Source organism: Arctopsyche grandis, chromosome 4, assembly GCF_051622035.1.
Source record: "Arctopsyche grandis isolate Sample6627 chromosome 4, ASM5162203v2, whole genome shotgun sequence".
Lineage (NCBI taxonomy): Eukaryota > Metazoa > Arthropoda > Insecta > Trichoptera > Hydropsychidae > Arctopsyche > Arctopsyche grandis.
The window spans coordinates 36,352,067-36,377,605 of NC_135358.1; the positions used below are offsets into that span (position 1 = coordinate 36,352,067).

At 37.7% G+C, this 25,539-nt stretch overlaps 4 protein-coding genes across 8 annotated transcripts; 1 reads left to right on the forward strand and 3 right to left on the reverse strand.

Annotated features, from left to right (window-relative positions):
• Positions 1–34: 34 nt before the first annotated feature.
• On the reverse strand, positions 35–25,517 carry LOC143910834 (uncharacterized). The gene is made up of 4 exons (XM_077429431.1): positions 24,107–25,517; positions 2,846–3,030; positions 2,598–2,771; positions 35–51 (listed from the first exon to the last, which is right to left on the reverse strand). Exons 1-4 carry the CDS (start codon positions 24,256–24,258, stop codon positions 35–37), a joined length of 528 nt encoding a protein of 175 aa, XP_077285557.1. The 5' UTR covers positions 24,259–25,517.
• LOC143910159 (transmembrane protein 87A) lies at positions 3,922–14,200 on the forward strand. 5 transcript variants are annotated; one of them, XM_077428488.1, is made up of 11 exons: positions 3,922–4,372; positions 8,498–8,558; positions 8,641–8,732; positions 10,127–10,318; positions 10,393–10,551; positions 10,642–10,799; positions 11,579–11,704; positions 11,779–12,024; positions 12,102–12,222; positions 12,293–12,440; positions 12,516–14,200. In XM_077428488.1, exons 1-11 carry the CDS (start codon positions 4,250–4,252, stop codon positions 12,773–12,775), a joined length of 1,686 nt encoding a protein of 561 aa, XP_077284614.1. In that variant the 5' UTR covers positions 3,922–4,249; the 3' UTR covers positions 12,776–14,200. The 5 variants fall into 5 exon arrangements, with proteins under 5 accessions (XP_077284614.1, XP_077284617.1, XP_077284615.1 ...); XM_077428491.1 differs by having other exon boundaries at positions 4,065–4,372; positions 10,142–10,318; XM_077428489.1 differs by having other exon boundaries at positions 4,100–4,372; positions 12,519–14,200.
• Positions 13,562–15,284, reverse strand: LOC143910160 (uncharacterized). Its single transcript, XM_077428493.1, has 4 exons — positions 15,157–15,284; positions 14,929–15,068; positions 14,714–14,843; positions 13,562–14,631 (listed from the first exon to the last, which is right to left on the reverse strand). The coding sequence occupies exons 1-4, from the start codon at positions 15,203–15,205 to the stop codon at positions 14,477–14,479; spliced, it is 474 nt and encodes a 157-aa protein (XP_077284619.1). The 5' UTR covers positions 15,206–15,284; the 3' UTR covers positions 13,562–14,476.
• On the reverse strand, positions 17,852–21,075 carry LOC143910199 (uncharacterized). Its single transcript, XM_077428572.1, has 2 exons — positions 18,469–21,075; positions 17,852–18,139 (listed from the first exon to the last, which is right to left on the reverse strand). The coding sequence occupies exon 1, from the start codon at positions 20,321–20,323 to the stop codon at positions 18,704–18,706; it is 1,620 nt and encodes a 539-aa protein (XP_077284698.1). The 5' UTR covers positions 20,324–21,075; the 3' UTR covers positions 17,852–18,139; positions 18,469–18,703.
• Positions 25,518–25,539: the final 22 nt, after the last annotated feature.

The following is a 25,539-nucleotide window of genomic DNA, read 5'->3' on the forward strand; positions in this document are numbered from 1 at the left end:
GTTGAGCGTATAATAGATACGGCTTTTTGCGCCTTTAGGCGCTTTGGGCAGCTAAGCGGTTAAAAGCAAAATAAAAGCGCAAACAGCAAAATTGGGTAAATCCTCGTATAATCCAGAGGCTTCTAAAAGGACTATTTCATAAAATTCATCTCGATTTGATAAGTCATCCTAAGAAAATCAATGGTTTGACAAGCTTCGTTATATACTATATTATATTATATATTATTATATCGTTATATTATATTGTGGCGGCTCGCTTATACGACATGGTCGAGTTTGGTTGCCTTCCTGCGAGTGGGAACCAACTCGGCTGGGTTCGGAGAGCTGCTACTCACTCCGTCTTCAGCTGTCATATAATAAACACGTGCATTAACATGCCAGTCGTCTCATTCGTTCATCCTCCATACTGGTGACCCCCGACATCAAGCCACGCAGCCTCGATCAATTTCAACATGCCGCTCATCCCTGCCTCGCCGAGCCAGGCGGGAGAAGCTACCCGCCGCGCCCCCATCGCCATCAACACGCGTCGCGGCCCGCGGGTGACAATAAACGAGCAGACACGGCTACCTACCTATCTACCTATCGACTGGAGTCCAGTCACAACGTCGACGACAGGTGCTTTTAAAAAAATGGGGGAGCGAATGAGATGACGATCTTGACAGCTGGATGTGGAGTCATGCGCGATCCACTACACATAGAACGGTCATCCAGCACCACAAGACATACACCACCTCAGCACCATCATCATCATCATCATCAAGGCCCCGTCCGTCCCCACGAGCGTCGTCACGCCGAGACGGGCGGTAGCGCTACAACACCTCCACGAGCCACAACGACTCACAGTCCAGCTCGGAGTATCATCAACCACATCGATGCCCCTGCCGCCCCCGCCGCCCCACCAACCGACATCAGCCTCGGAAGAGCGGCGCCGGCGCAGCATCGCATCGCATCGGCGCGACCATCGGACCAGCCACCGTCCTGCTCGCGACGTCACCGCCCTCGAATCTACCGACCATTCAGGGCGGTACACCTATGTACACAGCGGATGACCCACGTCAACATTTTTTTTCTCCCCACTCAATAATTTTTTTTTCTCTTTGTGTAACAATAATTTTTTTCTTTTGTAAAATTTGTTTCTTTGTAATTTTGGTATCGCTGATGCTGGGGGGGGAGTGATGTGGCGGCTCGCTTATACGACATGGTCGAGTTTGGTTGCCTTCCTGCGAGTGGGAACCAACTCGGCTGGGTTCGGAGAGCTGCTACTCACTCCGTCTTCAGCTGTCATATAATAAACACGTGCATTAACATGCCAGTCGTCTCATTCGTTCATCCTCCATAATATATTATTATATCGTGTGCTATCGTTGTGTCTGGACGTGTTAAATCGTTCGCATTCTACCATGGAGGATATTGTTACTATAAGCCAGAGAATACTCGCGGACCTTTCAAAAAAAGGATCTGGTGCCAATGTCCTTACCAAGAACAGGGTGCTATACATCAGCGACGAAATTAAAAATATAGTATCCATCGCACGCGTCGCTTTTGATAACCTGGCCTCGCTAAAAATCGCTGTGGAGTCCCTCCAGACTATCCACTCTGATGTCGGTGAAATAAAGAGGATGATGCGTCGTCCCCTTCCAGCAGCTCTGGCTCCAGCTGTTTTTGTCGAACCTACGACTCTGCAATCGGGCGAGGTAACATTACGAGAACTCTCCACACTGTCAACTGAATGTAACAATACTACAGTACATAAACAAACACCTGTCAGATGCCCGTATGACGTTATAGTGGCATCCTCTACCGTTATTACTCTACTCTACATCCTCTACCTTATTCAGCTTCAACTTCACTCGCGTCTGCTTTAGCTTCTGCATCTACTCCTGGGTGTGCTACTGTTTCTGCTTCTACTGTTTCTGTTTCTGCTTCTCCTCCTTCTCCTATAAAACCTGCGAAATCTTACAGTCAGGTCGCAGCGCTATCTTCTACTGCTTCACCTCTGCCATCTTCAGCTTCAGCTACACTTACATCAGCTTCTGCTTCAACATCTGATTGTGTTCCTGTCTCTTGTGCTCCTGCTTCTGCTTCTACTGTTGATCCTTCGAATTCGTTCAGTCAGGTCGCTGGGACTTCTTCCGGGAGACTGCCATATACTCGTGGATCTGGTGCACCTGATAAAACTTTACAGGTGGCCACTATTCCGAAATTGAAGAATGTACATGTTTTTAATCTGGCAAATAACTGCACTTGTGATACTGTGAAACAGTTCACCCTGAGAACACAAACAGCCTGAGAACACAAACAGCCTATGGGGATCTAGTCTTGTTGTGAAGGTCTTCTTCACCACCAGTCCGCCATGTATTATAGACAGGTTCGTCTGTGTTCGGTATTAATACAGCTGTATGTTGAATATGGTATTTATTTGGTAGTAACACGTATACACAAGTATGGTTAATTGTTGGTAAAAGTATGTCGTTCAGCGGTCTCTGGATATGGTAGAGTGTCGCTGGCTCGGCATTCAGCTATGTTCAGAAGGTCTCTGGATGCGGCAGTGTGTTGCTGGCTCGTTGTTCGGCTATGTTCGGAAGGTCTCTGGATACGGCAGTGTGTTGCTGGCCCGTCCGGCTGGTTGATCTTCCAAGTCCGCGTAGTGTAGTGGTGGCTGGTCAGGAGCTGTATGTTGACTGGTCTGCTGCTGTGTGTCGACGCTTGCTGCTGTGGGTCGACTGGCGTTGTTTGGGTTGTACCTCCTTTTATAGTGTTTCTGGAATCGCCTGACCGATGGTGGTGGTTTGTTGATGCGTAAGAAAGGAATGCACTTTTGTCGAGGCGTAGAATTTTCTGGAACGCTTGATGGAAGTGGTTATTGATGCGTGCGAGCATTTAGTTGTTGATGCGTACAAGAGGAATGCACTTTTGTCGAGGCGTAGTATTTTCTGGAATGCTTGGCGCTGTTCCGCTCGATGTATTTTGTTGTTGCGGAATATTCTCGAAGGTTTCGATGACGATGACGACGACGAGATTCCTACAAGCCTGAGAACACAAACAGCCTGAGAACACAAACAGCCTGAGAACACAAACAGCCTGAGAAACAGCCTGAGAACACGTGCCCTGGAGAACAAAGAGATCTTTTGCACACGCCACGCTTAGAACTTCCATATACATATTGTTGCGTAAGGGTGGGTGGAGGATCCAAGTAAAAGGCCAACAGTCGTTTCACAGCATTTATTGATGATTCAGGAGATACACGCAGTGTCACTGCTAAGTCCAGAATGACATGATATCGCCTACGTACCGCCTTATAAGGGATAGATCTCTCAGGACGTCTAATCTGTTTACCTACTGTATAGTCACGTATTCGGATATGTATTCCCACGGTGTGAGAAGTGCAATCATTGTTTCATGCACTTAGCTTGTCGCTAATCCTTAAAACCCACTTATACCAGTCGCACGGTATGCATTTAGTTAATCCGTTAACAGACATCCGTTACAGATAATCTTTGAACGGTCACACAGTCTCTGGGATTCTATTCGCTTAATCCGCGGCGTACGTTACAATATAAACCAACGCAGCAACCTCCACTGGCAGAGTGACCCTCTGGAGTTCATACAGATCACTTCTCCGAAGAAACCTCTTCGTACATACAATAACCATTGTACCAAATTGAACGAAAATAAATATCCTCTTTCAAACTACACAACATGTGTTTCGTTAGACCGGGATACGGTCAACATACCTTCCCTGTCTTACACTGATGACCGCCGACTACTAAATTGGCGATCTTACACTGGTGACCGCCGACTACTAAATCGGCGATCATTACACGAGGTTATTTTATTACAATGCTTGCTCTTTACGTTGGTGGAATAACAATAAATATTGCCGTGGCGAAACATTGCATCCTACTTCCAACATGCCTTTTTGTGAACGAAGATTTTATCACGGAGTGGGTTCAACGTAAAGAAGGGGTATTAAAATTCAAATGGCAAACAATTTTGATGTTTTTCCTGATATCTGTCCACTTGAACAAAAAGATGATGACGTTCCATTGTATCGTAGTAATATTGCAGTGGTGAGTTGGCAGCAGTTAGGTGCGGCTTTAGCCGTAGTTGTAGTGGTAGTAGTAATGGGTCGAGTGAAGTGGATTTGAGTGAAGTGTGGAGTGTAGAGTGTAGAGTGAGCGCAGACGACATTCGAGGATAAGAAGGAGCTGCTGAGGAGCTGTCGAGGAGTGGTGGTGAGGATTCCGCCATGGGATGGATGAGTTGGCGATGGCGATGGCCAGCCGCGCCTTTGCTGGTGGCGTGCGCCTTCCTCTTGTCACCGGCGACTGCAGCCTCCGACCAGGGCCGCTGGGATCTCACCTTCACGCAGGTACTCCTCACTCCTCACTCCTCACGCCTCACCCCTCACCCCTCACCCCACAATCCACCCACCCACCCCCTGCCACCCACCACTCTCCACGAATCCCCAAAACTTCTCGTGGAATATTGATCGAGCTGTCACTTTTCACATCTGTCAAACTCGTATTGATATGATATATACTTTTGGTGGCTACTACCGGCACGGCACTCTCATTAAGAATACATATATATATATATATAAAATATATACAATTTTTTAATTTAGCTTTGACATTTGATTGTTGTAAACATATTCTCCCACTACATACATATTGTAATTATAATAATCACTTTTTCAAATATCTAGCCATTATAATTCAATATTTCGTATAAATTATAACACCATATACTATGATTTCATTATAACTCATCGATTAATTTTAGATTATAAAAATATTTACTGATAAATTATAATACAATTATCTAAAAAAATTATCAAGAGCTCATAAAAATGCAGGAGATTGCGTCGTATACACTGACAAGAACACATGTATATATATATATATATAAAACCACACTATCAAAGCTGTTGAAAAGGTCAACAAAGTCAATATATAAAACACCCCTCCCTCCCGACGAATTAATTCTGAAAGCTACTTTCATCCGAGGACGAAACAGTTGTCCAGCTAAATTGTACCAGATCAACTGCATATCATTGCTCTATTTAAAAAAAACCATAATATTACATGTAATGGAAAGTTTGCATGCACACGCTGAGGTACAAAGGCACATATACATATGATTAATTGTGGCATGATGAGTCACGAGAGTAAATAACCAGCAACATGGTTAGTGTATAATGCTTTCTACTGAAAGGTCATGGCTTCAATCCCTAGCCCGGTGCTACTCCAGGTCCATCCTTTCGTACCAAAGTTGAAACGTTTCCATCAAATTGGCAATCTATTCCCATTTCTGTATTTAAATCGAATTTTTCCATGGATGTGTCTTTGGTATCATCATCATATATATATATATATATATATATATATATATATATATATATATATATATATATATATATATATATATATATATATAATATCGCTATTCTGTGTGTCATAGCATTCGCTCGATAACGCTCGCCATACTATAATAGTCGTTTTGATTCGACATATGTACGTCACGGTTAACCACTTAATCGCCACGCGTTTGTAGAAACCGCTTCGATTATTTTATTATGTGTTTCTAAGCGCCCCTAGAAAAAAAATATAAAAATGGGTTACCATCGTCCTTTTACCGGGCCCAGGTGGAGCTAAAGATAAATAAATAAAATGATATTTCAGAAGTGATCTTTCGGAGCCTTTATTTCAGCAAAATCTTTATTTAAAGTTGAAAAAAATCAAGATTTTCATTTTCAATAGGTGGAGTTCCAAAACTGGAAAGTCTATTTTGTGACATTGTAGACCGGAGATAAGTTTTAATTAATTCAAATTTCAAAAACTACGCTCACCACTTGCTACAGTTTCTTGTCGGGAAAAATTCGCTTACCAACCCAAATGTTCGGATATACATAATTGTTGTAAATTATGCTATATAAAAAATTTAATACAATTTTGAAAGAAAAACTTTTAAATTAATAAGCCTTAACCCCATGAATAGAATTTTCTGAGTACAAATGTTTGAGCTTAGAAAGTAGAGGCGCCTTTGGCGTTCTAATCTAAAATTTTGTAGAGCCTTTGGCGCCCTAATTTTAAATATCAAAGCGTCTTCATTGCATCGAACGGCGCCCTAATTTATTCGGCGCTCTCGGGCTCCGCCCCACTCAGCCCCCCCTAAAACCGACACTGCCCTTGATGCTACCTCTTGGATATATCACAAACTAATGAAAAATATTTACTTTTTTCAATTTCATTAGTATCACAGGACATTTTTTAGATGTCACTGTGAAGAAATCAAAATTAATTTCGAGTCATAGCCTTAAATACGAAAGAGCGCGCACTGATGCGCTTATGGCGATTAAGTGGTTAAAACACTGCCAACAAAATGTATAAATATAATGACGAATCAAAAAAAAAAAAACCTCTATATATACTGTTTGCTACCAATGTTTCCCCTAGGATAATACTATTAATAAGCTTTTAGCGCCATCTATTTTTTCTATATTAATATAATACTATTTTTTCATATTAAACAATTAAATATAAATTAATTATATTTTAAAGATATTTAAAAAAAAATACGACCCTGTGCAGATCGAACACAGTACCGACACATTTCTTTTAATTTTTTTTATTATTTAATAACTTAATATGCCAACACCCATGCAATGATATTTCATCGGGTACAACACTAGTTATTTATTTATTTATTTAATAGTTTTGGACCATTGTGGCATTACAGGAAGAACCTAATGCGCCACAATGGCCTACAATTGAAAAATATATAAAAACATGATATAAAAACAAGTAAACTGTAAATAAAGGAAAAAAGCAAAAGCAGAAAACATGGTAAAATAAAATAATAATTAAAAAAAGTAACAAAAGGAAAATAATACATCATTCAGAGAGGAAAAAAAATAACAAAAGTGTAAAAATCAAAAATAAAATCCATAAATGCCATTCTTTGTTTACACTGAACAAAATTAAAATAGTATATAAAAATGTACAAAGGAGAAAGAAAAAGTAAAATAAAATAAAACAAAATATGAATAAAAAATAAAATCACAGCTAGGCCGAAATGGAAGAGAGTAGATTAAAATTCCACTCATACATCACATTCAAATTAAGAAAGTAATGATGAGCGCAGGTTATCAGATAAATATGTTTAAATAATATCCGATAATCTACGCTCCCCAAGGTGGAAAATATCACATTCAGGGACAGCAGCAACGATTTCATTGAGAAGTCGAATAGCTCTCGGAATAGGAGCCATTCGAAAAAGAACTGTGCGAGCAGCAGGTACAACCATCAAATGATGATGTCTACCACCACATAATTATTAGGGACATAAAGTCCCAACTGTTCCAGCAACAACGGGCATGACGTATTACCACGCAATAGCTGGAGAACGAAACGAACTAACGAGAAGTTTCTCCGAAGTTCAAGGGAATTATACCCAAGCATGTCCAAAAGGAAAGGAGTAGGATAGAGATATGGGTAGTACCCATACTCTTTCTTATAAAGAAAACGAAGAAATGCTTTTTGCACTTTTTCGATAATAAGAGAGTAGTTTGCTTCATGCGGATTCCACACAATTGCATTATACTCTAGCTTACTTCTAACAAGCGAGTTGAAAAGCAAGCGAGAAGACAAAGGGTTGGATAATAATCTAGCATATCTCAAGACAAATCCAAGTCGACGATAGGAAACGTCAGCGACTGTCTTGATGTGATTGTGAAAGGTGAATTAAGGATCAAAAGTGATACCCAAGTCGACCATAGATTCCACACGCTTCAACAATACGGATCCAATGGAATATCCGTGACAATAGAGTGAATTCACACGTCCATATATAACAATACCTATATAATTGTACTAGTAAATGTTTGGAATTGTGAGTACTTATGTACAAAATAATGGTTTTACCTGTAATAAAATAAAAATAAAATGTAGGAGATTGCACCGTGGCCACTGACGAAGGCACATGCTCATTTGTACGTGGACGGCCGTGCGAGCATTCAGGGGGAGGGGGAAGTGAGGGGGCATTGCGAATTGACCGCAAGGATTGTGCGTGCTGAAACTGCTAGCGACAATAGCCTCGAGTGATTTTATTGTATCGATTCCTTTCCAAAACCACGTGTTGAAATATCAACGGGCACAACACTAGTGTATTGTAATAACTAATACACTAGTGTTGTAACCCAATTTTTTTTACAGATGCTACTTTTGCAACTTGAATACGTCGATAACGTTTTTAATGATACAAAAGTATGTTTACCACGCTTACTTATACATAATATGTATTCATATATTCAACATGCTAGCTGATAATGTAGCATAAGTGAGCGACACTCGTTTGATGTTTAGCACATGCGACTATTCATAATCTGACTAGCACAACTGTTATTAGTCAATTTCCTCATAAAAAATTTACAATTTTAATTTTGTACACTGAATCGTTATTTTTTTTTATTACTCATTTTCTCATATTTTTACAGTCGCAAAAATTAATCAACATACCCAAATCGATGTACAAAGGATCCCAAATATTCATCAACGGTAAATACACTGCATGTATACACAATACTTGAACTTGGATTTCGTTTTATATTACTTTGATGCGTTTTTTCTTTCATTTCAGTTATATGTAATACGAAAGATGATATAAATATTAGTTTGCAGTGGACATTATATAAATCACAATGCTGGAAGACATTTTATCGTCAGTGTGATGTAAGTTTCTGATTTATAATAAAATTCAGGGCTGTGGAGTCGTAGCATTTCAAGCGGAGTCGGAGAAAATCAACCGACTCCAACTCCTTTTTATTATTTTCTTTAATTAATAGTATTACGGTGTGAGTCAACTGTTTTCAATTTTATCGAAGTTAATCCACTGATAAATTGAAATTTAATTATCTATATATAAATTAATGTTTGACTATCTGTCTGTCTATCACGTATGCGTTCCTATACCATTCAACCGATTGCGATGAAACTTACATGTGTTATTGTGTGTATGCCCGCGATGGTTTCTGTAAAAAAAAAATTGCCGAAAAACGGGAACGGGAATGGGAAAACAGGAATGAGTGGCAATAATTTCAATTGCGCCTCGCCACCTGCGTTGTTAGGGTAAAATAAACGAACAATTGAATAATTTCAAATGTGTTCAAATTGTCATTACTGTAATTTAATTTGATTAATAAGTATTAATTTGAAACTGAAACATTTACTTATGGAAACAAATCGAGAAATGGGAACGGGAATTGCATGCGTTATTGTGGCATTGCAACGCGTGCCGGGTTCAGCGCTGGTTTCTTTATAAATATCATGATTTAAATTACATTGTAAATAAAATCATACTTTATTTTGTCTCATGCTTTATTTTCATTCTCAATTTTATTCTTATTTTTTCGCTAATGGTTCAGGCAATATTCCTACATTCTTCCGAACGGTTTGAAACTTTTCCTTTTTTCATGGTTTGCTCACTGATAGAAATATAAATCGCTTCCGATAGTTCGATGGTGAAAACTAATCGTAATAAACACGTTTAAGAATGCAAAAATTTTGGAGACCTTGACATTTAGTGGTCAGTAGGCTTAGATGCTTGACTTTCCGCCACCCATTCCTTTTGTCAGATTTTAATTGTTTAAACGCCTATAACTTTATCTTTTTCACACTATATCTTATAGAATTTGCATTATAGGCTCTCATTATCTCTCATATATATATTTTTACTTCACTCATAGGTTATTATTATTAAATTGATTTGTCCGTGTATGAAATTCATACACTATAAATTTACTTATTTTTCATTTATACCATAATTCAATATTTATAAAATTATTTATTATGGTTTACATGCTTAGATTTTAGTAATTTTTTTAATTCCTTTCATTTTTTATATTCTGAAAATCGCTATTATTTTTATTATTAACAATTTCATTGGAAAGAAAAGTCGATCTTACTAAAATCGTTCAAGTTGCAGTCAAAGCGAAATTTTAAAGCGACTCCACAGCCCTGATAAAGTTATGTGATAATATAGTATTATGATTTAATTTGTCATCTGTTTGTTACAAATAACAATATGACAATAATTAACAAATATGAATATTTATTAATTTGCTTAGTTTTATATGGAGAAGACGAGTGCTGATTATAATCGGACAAAAATTGAAGATCGTGCCATAAGGGATGAGCATTGCTATGAAGGTTTTCATATCGATCTAACGAAAAACCCACAACCTGCCATTGCGGATACAACCTCTAATCTGTCTCTAAATAATGTAGGTGCAGGCGACACATCTACCCGAACAAAAACGGTAAAAAAATAAACTACAGTGTGATTATAATATTTCAATGTTATGCGTGTAATCTGACTAATTAAATTTTATAGGGCGTGGAACCTGTTTTTACAGTTAAAAACGATGCAGTTTATCTATTGTCGCTAAATATCGAACCAGACGATAAAACCCGCGATTTTAATGTTTCCGTCACTATTAAAATGCGAGGAACATACGGATATCTTTCAGCTGTCGATTGGCCTTTTCTACCAGTACGAAAACTTTGAATTTAAATTGGTACTTTTCATTATATGTATATATTTCATATTTAATAATCATTATGCTGTTGTTTTCTTCTATAGTTTTATGCATCAATGTGTGGTGTGTATGTGGGCTTAGGCACAGCTTGGCTTATAGTGTGCTGGTTGCAGTGGAGAGATCTTTTACGTATTCAGTTTTGGATTGGAGCTGTTATTCTTTTAGGAATGTTGGAAAAAGCTACATTTTATGCTGAATATAGGTATATATTAGTATCACGATCGTATGAGGGGTGTCAAACCATAACGTTGTAAGTGCCGCGTACGCTCAAATGCGTTTTATTCGTGATTTGCTTTAAAACAATGTTGAAATGCTGCCTCCTAGAGGTGGAAACTTGAAGTAGCAAGTTATAACGTTGTTTAGATGCACTGTCAGTGTCGTAAAGATGGATATATGTACGTATATATCAGTATATTTGGTGAGTTCTATGACATTCTTGGTAATTGGACTATTACGCACATTGCGATTGCCCAAAAAACAATTTTGCACTCAAGTTCTCGTTAGTATGGTTGACTTTTCGACTGCCAGATGTTCCGCTATAGAGATTTTAGTGACTTTTGGGAGAAACGTTTTGTGAGCAATAATCACCGAAACGACATTCTTTAACTGAATGAAGTTAAACAACACTATAGAAGTTATAGAAGAATATATAACGATATTATGGCACTTATTGATGACACAAATGATGGCACTTAAAACGCTTTGTTTGTTGTTGTTTAATTTATATTTCTAATATCTAATGTATTGGTTGCTCATTGAATAATTATAATAACTCGCAGAAGCGTTATAGTTAATTATTAAATGTTACAAGAATGAATTTATGCATTATTTATTTATTGAAACAGTTTTAAGTCTCTCTTGAAAACTTAATTTTCTGGCACTTAAAACGTTATGGTTTGGTACCGTCGTATGACTTATCTTTCTTGGCTTTTTAAAATACGTGTTTTTTGTGTGGATTACATATTTTTCTTTTCCTTACAGTTCTATTAATTCAAGTGGAATATCAGTTAAAGGAGTCGTCTTAATTGCTGAGTGGGTTTCTGTGATTAAACGTGCATTGGCTCGCATGCTGGTTGTTATTGTTTCTTTAGGATTTGGAATAGTCAAGTAAGTGTCTCTTCGGCAAAATGTTTTGAATATTTTATTTTTTTGATTAATTTAGTATTTCGAAATGTTTCTAGACCACGACTTGGACCAATGTTGCAACGTGTTGTTGGTTTGGGTGTTTTGTGGGGAGGTTTTGCTGCACTGGAAGCATGGTTGAGAATAAGCAATCGGGGACAGATATCGAACACGACCGAAGATACCGGTGCCAATAGTGGGAATGCTTTGTTAGCTGGAGCTCCGTTGGCTGTGCTCGATGCTGCCCTTTGCTGGTGGGTTTTTGCATCATTATTGCATACAACACGTACTCTTAGATTACGGAGGTAAGACGTTCATGTTTTATTGATATTTTTAAACAAACATACATACTCGAGAGTATAATGTTCTTTTTATCTTTCAGAAATATGGTAAAATTATCGTTGTATAAGCATTTTACTAATACACTAACATTTGCCGTGTTGTCTTCAATATTTTTCATGCTTTATACAATTAAAGCTCATTGCCTTGCTGACTGTTTAAAGGTTTGTACAATCGATTAAATTCTATATTTAATTTTTTTTTATTAAAATTTTAATACATATTTTTTTCTAGAATTGGAAAGAGCTATGGGTCCATGAGGCATATTGGCATGTTTTGTTTTCCGTAGTTTTATTAGTAATAATGATATTGTGGAGACCGACCAATAACAATCAACGTTATGCTTTTACACCTCTCCTTGATAATGCTGACGATGATGATGGTGAGTTTTTTCGAAGTTAATGAATCATTTTCATATAAAATGTGTAATTTTTTTATAAATGTATATTTCTTTTAGAAGAAGAAGAACATTTTGTTAGTGATGCTTATGGTGTTAAAATAAGAGGATTCAATAGGTCATCTGGAGGCAGTGGATCCAGTCCATTATTAGGTGGTAACTCCTCAAATTCTAATTCCTCTCCACCTCTAACTCCGGCGCAACAAGAAGAGGCTGATCTCAGATGGGTCGAAGATAATATACCGGCTACGGCGTTGCCCATTCTAGACTCCGACGAGGAGATACTGAATGCTAAATTTGAAGTTTCTAAAATGCAGTGATGTTTAATCTCAAATTTCATTGTTCCATATATTTGTGATAATTTTGGGTATTTAATTTGTCAGTATAAGTATATACGTAAATACACAATACAATTTTTTATGTTGTACATAACGAATAACAAGTGTATTTACATTAGTCTGATGATGTAAAAAGGTGTACAAAGTTGTGTAGGTTTAATGTTCTTATTTAAATATGTACGTATTAATTCATGACGATGATAATTACGACTTCATTAGATGCTTTTTCCTTTTAACAAAAACCATTTGTTTTGTTTTCTTCTGTTGATTTATGGACATAAATGGTAATGACTTAACTATCTTGTGATATGTTGTCGAAGTAGGACAAATGTGTGTCAAATGGTTTTGTTTCCAATTTTCAGATAATTGAAATTAGTTTTAGTAGTCTAGTCAAGAAATAATAATGTCCCTATACACAAAATTAAATTTAACGAAAGGAATGGAAAGCTAAAAATTTCATTCGGTTTTCAAGTACTTTAATATAAATAGGTATTTAAACTGGTAGGTTTTCTATTGAAATTGAATTTATATGTTTTTTCCTTTTTTTTATACACGCATATACGTATGTATGTATGTATGTAGATGTATTTATTTATTTTTTTCAAAAGTAATTCAAGGAATATTTCAACAGTATACTAATGATAAGTTAATGTGCAAGTATTTCTCACAAATTTGTACATAGGTATTTTATCAAATATATGACACAAAGCACACCGAATATATTATAATTAGTAAATACTGTAAAAATGTAAGAAAAACCAAATACTTCTGAGTCTGAACCGTTTACTTTGATATAATTTTCTGAACAAAATTGACACTAACATATTTTAGATTTTTGTATTAAAATTTTACACTGATAACTAAAAAAATTGCTATACTTTTTTACTATCTTTAGGAATGGTAGATTCTGTTTGTATGTATTTATTAATGTAATATATGATTGAAACATCCCTGCAAACAGATCTGCTAATAAGGCCCATTAAAACTCGTCACAATCAGCTTTCAAAGAAGTAATATTATGTATATATGTATGTATGTGTGCTTAATTCTTCATATCTGTCCACTGGTTAGATTTTGAATGAATGTATTACTATGACAGCTCTAAACTGTCGTTTATTAATTATTTTTATTAGGGCGTTCATATTTTTTACGGAAAATGAAGTTTAGTTGCTATATATGAAAGATACTTGTAGTTTATAAACATCCTTTACGTAAAAAATATTGAAGCTTTAAACTTTGCTCTATAATATAAATATGTATATTGAAATACTAACAACATTATTGTTGTTATTCATATATGCTTAAATAAAAACAAAGTGCATATAATCCTGATTTTTTGTTATTATTCTTTAGAAAATTGAAATTTATGTGCAGATTTGAAATTTTATTAAATAAAAATTTGATTTTAATTGCGTTTTTGTGAAAATTTCCATATTTTCAATTGTACAATATTGTCATTGTAATTACATTATCATACCAATTACATTATCGAAGCAGGAAATGAGATAAATAATCATTTGAGAATGTTTTAACTTTTAATATCTATAACATTTCCTGTTATACTCAATTGTTGTTAATACATTCATTTTGACCTTAATACTAAGGATATTTACAAAACATACGCCTAATAATAAATAAATATATGATAAAATTATTTTAAGAAAGTAACCTTTATACATTATACTATTTTCTGAAATTGAAGTATAATGCCAAATTGATTATAGCGAAAAAAATACCAAGATTCGGAGTAATAGAATTAGCACCACCTATACCTGGAACCATTAGGTTTAAACCAACGCCCGATCCTGGTGTACCTACTACAGATTGGATTCCATTTCCTATAAAAAATATCAAAAAGAATATGTAAGTGAATACAAATCATTATATCCAAATCTCTCCATGAACATTGCTACAATTTACCTGTGTTACATAAATCAGATGTGCATGCTCTGAAATACGTTCTAAAATCAGCATCGTCGATTACGGTGTTCAAGTATACTGGATTACTTTCACAACCTCTATAAAAACTCGCTATCCGGCCGGGAGGGTCCTGTAATAATATATAGCGTTTAGACTTGTGTATTTCCTATATAACATTTTAAAAATCTTATACGTTTCTTCTATGAATGACGTACTTTATATTCCTGTCGTTTGATAGTGCAATACTTTAAACCGCAGTCTACCGTCGGCGATCCTGTTGACACTGCACCAGGATTTTGTACGCAGGTATCGGACGTATCTGATGCTGATATTGTGCAAACATAGCACTTCAATCCTAAATTTACAAGGAAAAACAGTAATGTTGACACTTTGTTTAATGTAATATGCACATAGATTTAAAATGTGTGTATTTTGAGAATCACCTGCGGTTGACGTGAATAGTAAGAATATTAGAAAGAAAATTTCCTTCATTTTAAATTATATAAAGAAAGAAATACTGCTTGTAAGAAGTCGGAATGCACACTAATATTTTAAGATACCATTTTATCATATATGCTTTATCTTATGAATCATGTCATTAATCGAACAATTGTTAAACTGAGATAACATTTTTTTCATTAATAATGATTTGTCTATTGAGATATTACTATTTCACTGTAATTTCGGTCTCTTTGTAAATTTGATCAAATATTAATAATTTTGATAGTATCATAGTATTATATTTTCTTGATACTTTGGCTTACATACAATATAGATGATTTCGATTTGTATTTGTTTTAAAATTTTTCATGAGTTGAATTTTAAAAAAGAAAATAAATAATATACAAAATGTTAATATGTATACAGTTAACACCATTCGGGTCGTAAATTTGTTCATTTTTTTGTCTTTGTGCAAGAAGCAACGCATATTATATTGCTCCTGAAAATAAATTCCATCAAAAGAGGACTTCGCCAGGTGGAATGTCGGCGGCTATGGAGTATCGTATACTGTTTGACAATATGCTGTGATCAGTTGTGTGCTGAAAGCCAGTTCTGCTAATTCTCGGGAACTGATTGTTAATTTTTTTTTTGAGCCTAGGTTGCCATCCTGCGTGTTGGCACAGGTTCAAACATGTTGGTAAGACCTACATTACTTTCTTCCCGCCAGTTAGCGATTACAGTACACTCATGGCCTTAACGCCACGTTGAGCGCTCATCTGTAGCGTATACACAGCGCAGTTGGCCCGCAATTAAACAAATTCGTATCGAAATATTCGTGATCCACGTTTGTTCTTCAATCATATCCACAGTTCAGAAAGCGCGCGTTCAACTAACTACATAACAATGCTGCTGTGAGTATCTCAAAGCGCGCATAAAGATAAAGACACCGAGAGGTACGCGGCACTTATTGTTTTTAGATAGTTTTGCATTTGTAAAAAAATCTAAAACCTGTACCGTGGCGGTCCCTTCACAAGCCTCACCTTCTGGAATGTTTTCGGTGATATTATATCCTTGTATTAACATAGGTTAGACAGTGATCGATAACGGTGATTCCCATATTTGAAGAAATGTAGTAGAAATTTGTTGAAATAGTAAGGTCGTACTAATTTCTGGTCTTGCTCACGGCACCGAAAGTGAAAAGGTTGAAAAAGCAAATATCGGAAGGCAAAGATCGAAAATCGAAAGATCTTAAATTAAAAAATTAATAAGAAAGTCTAAAAATTAAAAAATAGGGTGCATGGTAAACGGTACTATGTATATATAATATGTATATATCAGTGGCACGCTGTGAAATTATCTCTCTTTTTGTCATACAACCTTGTTTAATGTGCGCGCGCAGGATACGGGAGGAAAAGCCTGTTCCTCTTGTTCCTATTGTATCCTGCTCGCGCAAATTAAGTGAGGATGTACGACGGGGGGAGAGAGAGTTTTACCGCACGCCACTGATATATATATACTAACCGTTTTTCATATGTTTGCATGATAAACGAATGTTTTCGATTTTTTCACTGTCGACTTTTCCACGGTCACCCACTAATTTCATATACACCCGAATTCTATATGGGCAATCCCTGCGGTAAAAGATACGCCTCTCACCGCTGGAGTTCACGCACGGGTCCAATGCCGCACTTTTGAGTGTGTTTTTACCATAAAGCGCGCGTTTCGGTATGTATGCCCATATAGCTTTTCTAGTAATAAATTCTTCTAGTTTCATCTCGGAGACATTAACGTACTTCAATGTTAGCTAGCCCCCGTTTGTCGGTAAGATATTAAAGCGACCTGAAGAGTGGCAGTGGTTCAAAATTAGATCACAATTTTTTGACGGGCAGGAATGTTACTACACTAACAGAATGAAGCTTATGAAAAGCTTGTAAAAAAGCAAAATCATCAAGTGGGTACTAGCTCTAAGCGCTCGACTAATCTGGAAGACGTTATTGCGGAGACTCTACGACAAGGTCGAACCTAGGTTGTCATCCTGCGAGTTAGCACCGATTCGGCCATGTTGGTGCATCCACTTTACTTCCTTCCCGCCCGTCTCAATAAACAGTCGTGTATTAAATCACACAGTCGTTTCACTCGCTACGCCACTTATACCGCTTTATTTCCTTCTCGTCCGTCATATTGAATAGCGTGTCAAAACCACACCGTCGTTTTGCCCACCATGTTGGTGACCCAGACTGAAACCACAAGCATTCGGTCGCCATCTCTGAAACCACAAGCATTCGGGTCTGCAAGTGGTGGTGAGACCACTCGACCATCGACGCGATGGCAACGACGTTATGTAGATTTTTTATGTACCCCATTTACCATCACAACAACTACCACCCATTGTCCGCCTTAGCCCCCTAGCGGCCACAATTTACATTCAATCTGACGTTTGACGTTTCCTTCACGTTTCATGCCGACTGTACAGACTCCAGGGATGTTCAACTCGAGAGCACCCCGGAAGTCGTTTTTCTGAGATAGCTAGTGGTAAGCTTGGGCGGGGCTGGTTTCCTCAAGGTGCCTTCCTTCGTCGTCGGTGGTCTGGTCTCTGCTGATGTCGGCTGCTCTGCTATGTCCCTTTCTCCTTCGTAATGTGCGTGGGATGCGTGATGTGGAAAAAGGGAGGAAATTGTATAATAATAAAAACAGGTTGTAATTCTGTTTGTATGGTGACTGTATTTTATATATGTATAAATACAGAGAATAAGCAGGGGGGGGGGGGAGTCCGTCGTGAAATTAGCGCGCACGTGTTCGAGAGGTTATGATAACCTCACTCCTCACGTGACTACGTGATCTGACTTCGACGAAGAAAGACCAGGATTTCCTCACTTCTCACCGGACGTATACTGAAGCTGTACTTCCAGTATCGTCTGCCGATCCAGGCTGAGCTGATCGGGACTCGGTGGTGGGAACAAACTCGGTAGCGAACAGAGATGTTCACTCGACCGAAGCGGAAAACGAATAGAAGGCGGGGACGCGCGCTCGGCGCCGATCTCCCTCCAAAACGGCTCCTTTGGTCGTAACGCCACGAAAGCTGACCATGAAGACTTGGTCGGAACATACTCCCCCCGTTGGAAGTCAGAGGATCGAATTCCAAAACAAACAAGAATTAATGGTGCACAAGCGACTAATGAAATACACAAAAACCAAGCAAATAAGCAAAAAAATAACAACAAAATAAAAAACAACACAACACATAACCCAGTCAGCAAACAAAATAACATTAGTCCATCGTCAATTTCCCATCCTACATAAGCAGCTGACTAAGCCGGCAAGAAACAAACAAAAAATAGACAAACAAACAACCAAAACACCAACAAATAACCAACACCAATGCTAGGTAACAATATTGTTCAATCGTTATATGTCCCAATCTATCCTGATAGCTCTATTACAAAGCACCAATCAAACCAACAAGAGAAGCATAAAAGAAAAGCAACTCAAAAACTTAAGTTAAAACACATAAACTGAATCCACAACACAGATACAAACAACGCGCCAACTTTAATGTGGGACGTTATGAACGTTCGCCACACCGTTGCACAAATTCACTGAGTGCTGCTCGACTGGCAGTCGAGCTACTCGCCGGACTGCTCGCTTGGTGTTGCTGATGGAGGAGTAGTAGGACCTACTCCTGTGCCCCTGTCTGCCAGGGGCCGCTGCTGCATGTGCTGGTGTGGTAGCACCCTCGCTCCGGGCTGATCGACCAGATCCTCCTGCTGTTGCGCAACTAGTGGTGCGCCAACTAGGAACTGGCCAGGAGTTATGGGAGCTGGGTTGGGAAGGTCGAAAGATGTGAGGGTTAAAGGGCGCGGGTACATTGCGCTTCGGCAAGCGGAATCTTCGTACCGCGGAAATACGCGATTCGTCCAGGGGACGCGTAACTGTCTTGACTGGACGTCTCGCGCCAAAACAAGATAACGGATCACGACCCGTTGTGTGATGGCAATTCCGAGAATCGCTTGAAACTGTGGGCGCTTCTAGAGAGCCGCCCAATATCCAGCCGAAAGCTGTATTCATCATCGCGATGCGTCCTCCTCTGTCACCGCGTGACTTGGAGGGAACTAAAATGGTACGTTTGCCATTGCGTAACATCGCATGATAGGCGTCGCTGCCTATCACCATATCCACTGTACCGGGAATATCGAATGATGGATCGGCAAGGGGGAGATGAAGCGGCAAATGGCTCCGAATCTCGGACACGTTGCGCGATGGAAGTTGATTCGCGATCTCGGGCATGATTGCGCAATCGAGATCAACACTGGAGCCCTGATTGGGGATGCGCGGTAGAATTCGAATTACCGCGCCACTAGTAATGGACGTCCTATTTGAACCTATTCCTACCAGGTTGACGTCCATCCTTTTCGACTTTAAGGCGAGTCGCCTTCTTAAGTCTTCAGAGATGAGGTTGAGTTCGGAGCCGTTATCTAACAATGCTCGAACCTTGTGCGAACGCCCATCTCCGCCGCGAACTTGTACTTCCACGGTGGATAACAGGACAATTCGAGCGTGAGAAGGCGATACGCGTCTCACCGAGTGTAAAACCAACGATGATTTTACGGGTTTGGCGTTCTCTGATTTCTTGGGGCTCCGACAATGTTTGGCCTTATTTGAAGGCGAAGTTTGGTATGGAGTTGAGTCATGCAACATGGTGTGATGGGCATGACCGCATTTGAAGCATCTCTGCTTTGTTTGGCACGCGTGAACTATGTGCCCTGGTCTCAAGCAGTTGAGACATAGTCGACGTTTTATGGCGTTCGACCTACGCTCATCACCGCTCATTTGGCGGAATGATGGACAGGCTAGCAGAGAATGACTTCCGCTGCAACTGATGCAGGAGGGGCGTTCCCTCCTCACATGCAGAACTGCTGCCTTCGGATTCGTAATGGTTCTTGGTCGAGGATTCGACTCGCCTTTTAAGACGAAGTCGGCATTTGCCATCGATTGGCACTGGCACGTTAGAAAATGCATTATTTTGCTAAACGTGCAGTCTTCATACTTGGGAGTCTGAAGCTCCCATTGCAGAAGTGTACTCCGGTCGAGTTTTCTGGTGATAAACATCACCAGAATCTCGTTCCAGGTCTCGACCCGGACGCCCAAGTTAACGAGCGCACGTACATGCATGTTGGCATCATCTATGAGACGACGCAGACTGACGTGATTGTTGCTCACGACTGGCTCGGCTTCAAGCAATGCCTGAAGGTGATACTGAACAACAATTTTTTTGTTGTTATAGCGTTGATCCAAAATGGACCACGCGCTCGTAAATGAATCTGAAGCTAATTCCAAGCCGTCAACTAAACGTTAGGGCTCTCCTTTTAGGCTTCCTAGTAAGTATTGGAACCGGGCGATTTGCGAACTCTCGCCGGCCATAGCGGCCAAGAAGCGTTGTGAAAAAAGCGGCCAATTTTGGACGTTGCCTTCGAAGGTGGGCAACTCCAAACGGGGCAATTTTATTGCCGAATTTGATTGCGGTACAGGTGACATTGTGAGGTTAGCGCCATCTAACGGTGAAGCGCTCAATTGCGGCTCACGCAAATTGATTGCTTCGGTGCATCGCACGAAGGCGGCCATATGCTCCCTATCAAATAGGTCCACGACGGATTCGGAGGCCTGCGCCTCTTCTTGGTCCAGCTCGTTTATCTGAGCTTGGATCGCTTCGAATTCAGACAGTAATGGTCTGATTGTTTCGAGCCTGATTCTGAGCTCGAAGATGCTCAGATCGTCCCCCAATTGATTCGCGTTTCTCGTTAACCGAGCGCGAATTCTTTTCCGCGTATTTTTAAGCGTACTCAAAGACGCCATTATTGAAATGCGACGAAATCAAACAAAGGAAAAAATGGACGCGGGAAAAAACAAAATGGACGTTGACGACCAAAAAAAATAGCAACAACAACAGAAAAATGCTAATTACGACCAACCTGGATTCGACGACGTTGGAAGACCAGCTCTGAAGACATCCGGCTCGAAGGACCAAAATGTACAGACTCCAGGGATGTTCAACTCGAGAGCACCCCGGAAGTCGTTTTTCTGAGATAGCTAGTGGTAAGCTTGGGCGGGGCTGGTTTCCTCAAGGTGCCTTCCTTCGTCGTCGGTGGTCTGGTCTCTGCTGATGTCGGCTGCTCTGCTATGTCCCTTTCTCCTTCGTAATGTGCGTGGGATGCGTGATGTGGAAAAAGGGAGGAAATTGTATAATAATAAAAACAGGTTGTAATTCTGTTTGTATGGTGACTGTATTTTATATATGTATAAATACAGAGAATAAGCAGGGGGGGGGGGGGAGTCCGTCGTGAAATTAGCGCGCACGTGTTCGAGAGGTTATGATAACCTCACTCCTCACGTGACTACGTGATCTGACTTCGACGAAGAAAGACCAGGATTTCCTCACTTCTCACCGGACGTATACTGAAGCTGTACTTCCAGTATCGTCTGCCGATCCAGGCTGAGCTGATCGGGACTCGGTGGTGGGAACAAACTCGGTAGCGAACAGAGATGTTCACTCGACCGAAGCGGAAAACGAATAGAAGGCGGGGACGCGCGCTCGGCGCCGATCTCCCTCCAAAACGGCTCCTTTGGTCGTAACGCCACGAAAGCTGACCATGAAGACTTGGTCGGAACACCGACTGCCTAGTACTACTCTGGATCGAATCACTCTGAGGATTACGTATCTTACGACTACGACTGTGCCTTACAAGTGAACGAACTTATCACTAAATTGTGGAATGGTACTAAGATGTATGTATGTATAAAAAAAAAAAAATAGACAAAGTCTATATTATGGAAATAATAATGAAAACAATCCCAATCAATAATAATTAATACAATTTAGTAATAATATAAAAGTGTGAAAAAAAAGTAATTATAATACAAACCCGAATCCGTAGAACAAATAGTTTAATTATATTATAATTACGGTGATCATACATCCTTTATTTAATAGAAAAATTTACGTTAAAATTAAATTCGAAATTAAGTCGAATTCAATTGTTTCATAATTTGTTAAAAAAATCTGGTTGCACTTGTTTATTTACTAAAAATAAAAAATTTGATTTACTATACAATATTAGCATACTACATATAGGATTTTAAGCAATCATATTTATTACACATTATTGATATTATTTTTATATTTTTCACAAGAGCGGACTTTTTTTAATAACTTTGGTTTCTGTTTTAAAAATTCATAAAATTCTACACATATGGTTTATTTTAAAGTAGCATTCGGTATACATAATGTGTTTATTTTTGATAGGGATTTTTCAATGATCCACATATTGTTCAATAATGAAAATATTTGTTCAATTGGGGTATTAGATCCAGGATAAGGAAAATTTGACGAATTATTAATTTTTTTTTTTTTGAAAGGATCGTGCTAATCCATAATTTATTTCAAAATTTCAACCAATCCATGTTGACAGGGTTTATCATAGATGAAACTCGACACAAAGCCAACTTCACAACATAAAGGACAAAAGTGCATTTTTAGAAAATGAATAAATCTTAAGGACAGCGGTGAAATAAAATACCTTCTTCTTACACATAAGAACATTTTTTGTTTTTTACTTTGTTTTATTTTTTTATTCAAATTATAAATATGTATACGTACACCTGAAAATTATTTATGCTTAGTTAAAAACATACCAACTTATTGCATTTAATATAGACCAATTTAAAAAATTACTGTACTTATAATGAACTTTTCTACATTGAAAAGTAGGTCATGAGATAAGTGTCAATAGTAAAAACACCAAAAATCCTTAATATTAATCGTGGAAAAAGTAAGAAGGAATACTAGCCACATATTACAAGCAAAGAGAAAAAACATACGTTGTGAAGCATAAAAGTTTTATAAATAAAAAAAATTTGAATAAGCGTGATAAAAGAAGAAGTGCTATTTCTTTAAACCTGAGACGATTTTGTACATGGCATATCTGCCACTTTAGGAATGACATAACTCAAAAAAATTCAGCTTTTAAGATAATACAGTTTAAATGTCTCATTCAGTAAAAGCGGCGGAGGTGTGACATGGTAAATAATAAAAATATTTATTATGGTGAAGTCTGTTTTACTCCAGAATCGAGTATGACATTATTTATAATATAAAGGAGGTGGAATTAAATAAGAACACAGATAGTTTTTTAAAGCACAAAAATATAACTATTTTGTTTTATTTAAAATAATAGCATGACAACAAAAAACATAAATTAAATACACAATATATGTAGCTATAATAACACGAATTTCACAGTAAATAACTTATTTTCTTTAATGCATGAAATAGAATTAGAAAACATTCAAAGAAGAAGAAAAAACGATGTAATGTATAAAACACATATTGTAAATTGCAATACACAGCTAAATTTCACTTTGGACATAAAATTATCACCTACATATATGAAGGTGATTTTGGAACACACATTTTCATGAAACCAGACGATAGAAAAATATATTCTGCAAGGAATGAAACTCGGACTCTTGAAGCCTTTGATAATTCCAATTTGACTAAGACATTCCACTAAGCCAAGCCAATATTGGCCTCGTGTTAATAGGCATTCCGAGACAATGGAATATCTTATGCTGCATCTACACGAGTCCAATATTGACTTGCCTTACTGGAATGTATTAACAATCATAATATATATATATTATAAAATAGGTAATGATTGTTAATTTTATGTAGAGCACTTTGAAACCAAACAAATAACTATTTTGAGGTGACAGTAAGAATTTTCAAAGATTGTCTTACAGTGCTGTATCCCCAATTGAATCAATTTAAACTAACATGGAGATATTCGTAGATATTTAACCCATTTGAACCCACGCGGTCAGTTATGAACTTACACGATGTATGCCAGCGCGGTCATTCACGGCATTTTACAATTTTGCGTCGTAAAATAAAGGGATCACTCAGGCCGGCCGTAAAACCTTTCGTTACGCTTGGTTAGATGTTGGTGATGAATTGTAAGAAAGTCACACGAAATGAAATCAGTTCCTTTTGGAGTTTTGAGGGAATAACATCGAGCGCTTTTCGACTTGCAGATATGTCGAAGAGAAAACATACGTAAGTTTTTTATTTTTACATATTTTTTATTTATCTTTATGTTTCTAATACAGTAGGACTTATTGTATAATATGCATAAGAGAAATTGCGTTTATATATCTCATATTCCTGAAAAAAAAAATCAAAAGTCGACGGAGTCGTATATGACTCCTTGGGATAATGACACATATTTTTTTCCAGAGAATGCAATTTTACTACTGCAGAGATACGGGAAGAAATTGATAATTGGGACGTCTCAACTTCCGGATTCCACATACATACATATTACCACCCCTGGAAACTGATATTCGGTTAAAGAAAAAAGTAGGGTGGAAATCAATCAACCATTTAGTATAAATATGTATAATAAATATATGGGTGGGGTTGATCAAATGGATAACCATATTTCTAACTATAATATAAGTATTAGAGAGAAAAAATGGTACATGCCTATTCTGTTTTGGAACATCGATGTAGCTGTGAATAACGCTTGGATTCTAAGCAAAAGTTTTGGTTGTAAATTTGATAAATTAGGATTTATCAGACAGGTAACAGAGACGTTGTGCAAGTGTTGTGGTCAAAAACGAAAACAATTGGTCCCATTCAGACCCGGCAAAGTTAATCAAAATCAAAAGGAAGTTGGAAGACATTTGATATTGGTCAAACAGAAAAGGAGAAATTGTGGACACTGTAAAAATAAAACGTTTTCCGCTAGTGATAACTGTGAAATTCCATTGCATGACAAATGTTTTGTACCGTATCATAATAATTAATTATTTTGTCTTCATGTATTTTGTTTTTACGACTTTTGAACCCAAAATCTCGTTTATGACATTTCTTCTTTTAAAAGGGTGCACCCTTTTTTTTGTTGACGATGTGTATATGTCACAATATATGTACCTACGTGTGTTATGTTATGCGATTTGAAAATATCATTTTATCGAAGAGATGCGTGTTTGTTATTTTTAAAATTAATTTTATAAATTTCTTAACAATAAAATTACAAATAACCAGTGAGAAAGTATTATAACTGATTATGTGACTCCATTGTGATTTTTGTTTAATTTAAAAAAACATGTTTCATTAGCCCCAAAGGTCATTCACGGCACCACCTTGAAAAAAATTAAAAATGTTGAAAAATCAATTAATTATCTATCCCTATCCTATAAAAAATATTTCCCATGAAATAACTCAAAGATTTTGGAAAATAAACGAAAAAATAGTCCTGGGCACATGGGACATGTGTTTTCACGCGAGCTCTGGGTTCAAATGGGTTAAATACTCCAGCATCGAAGCTAGC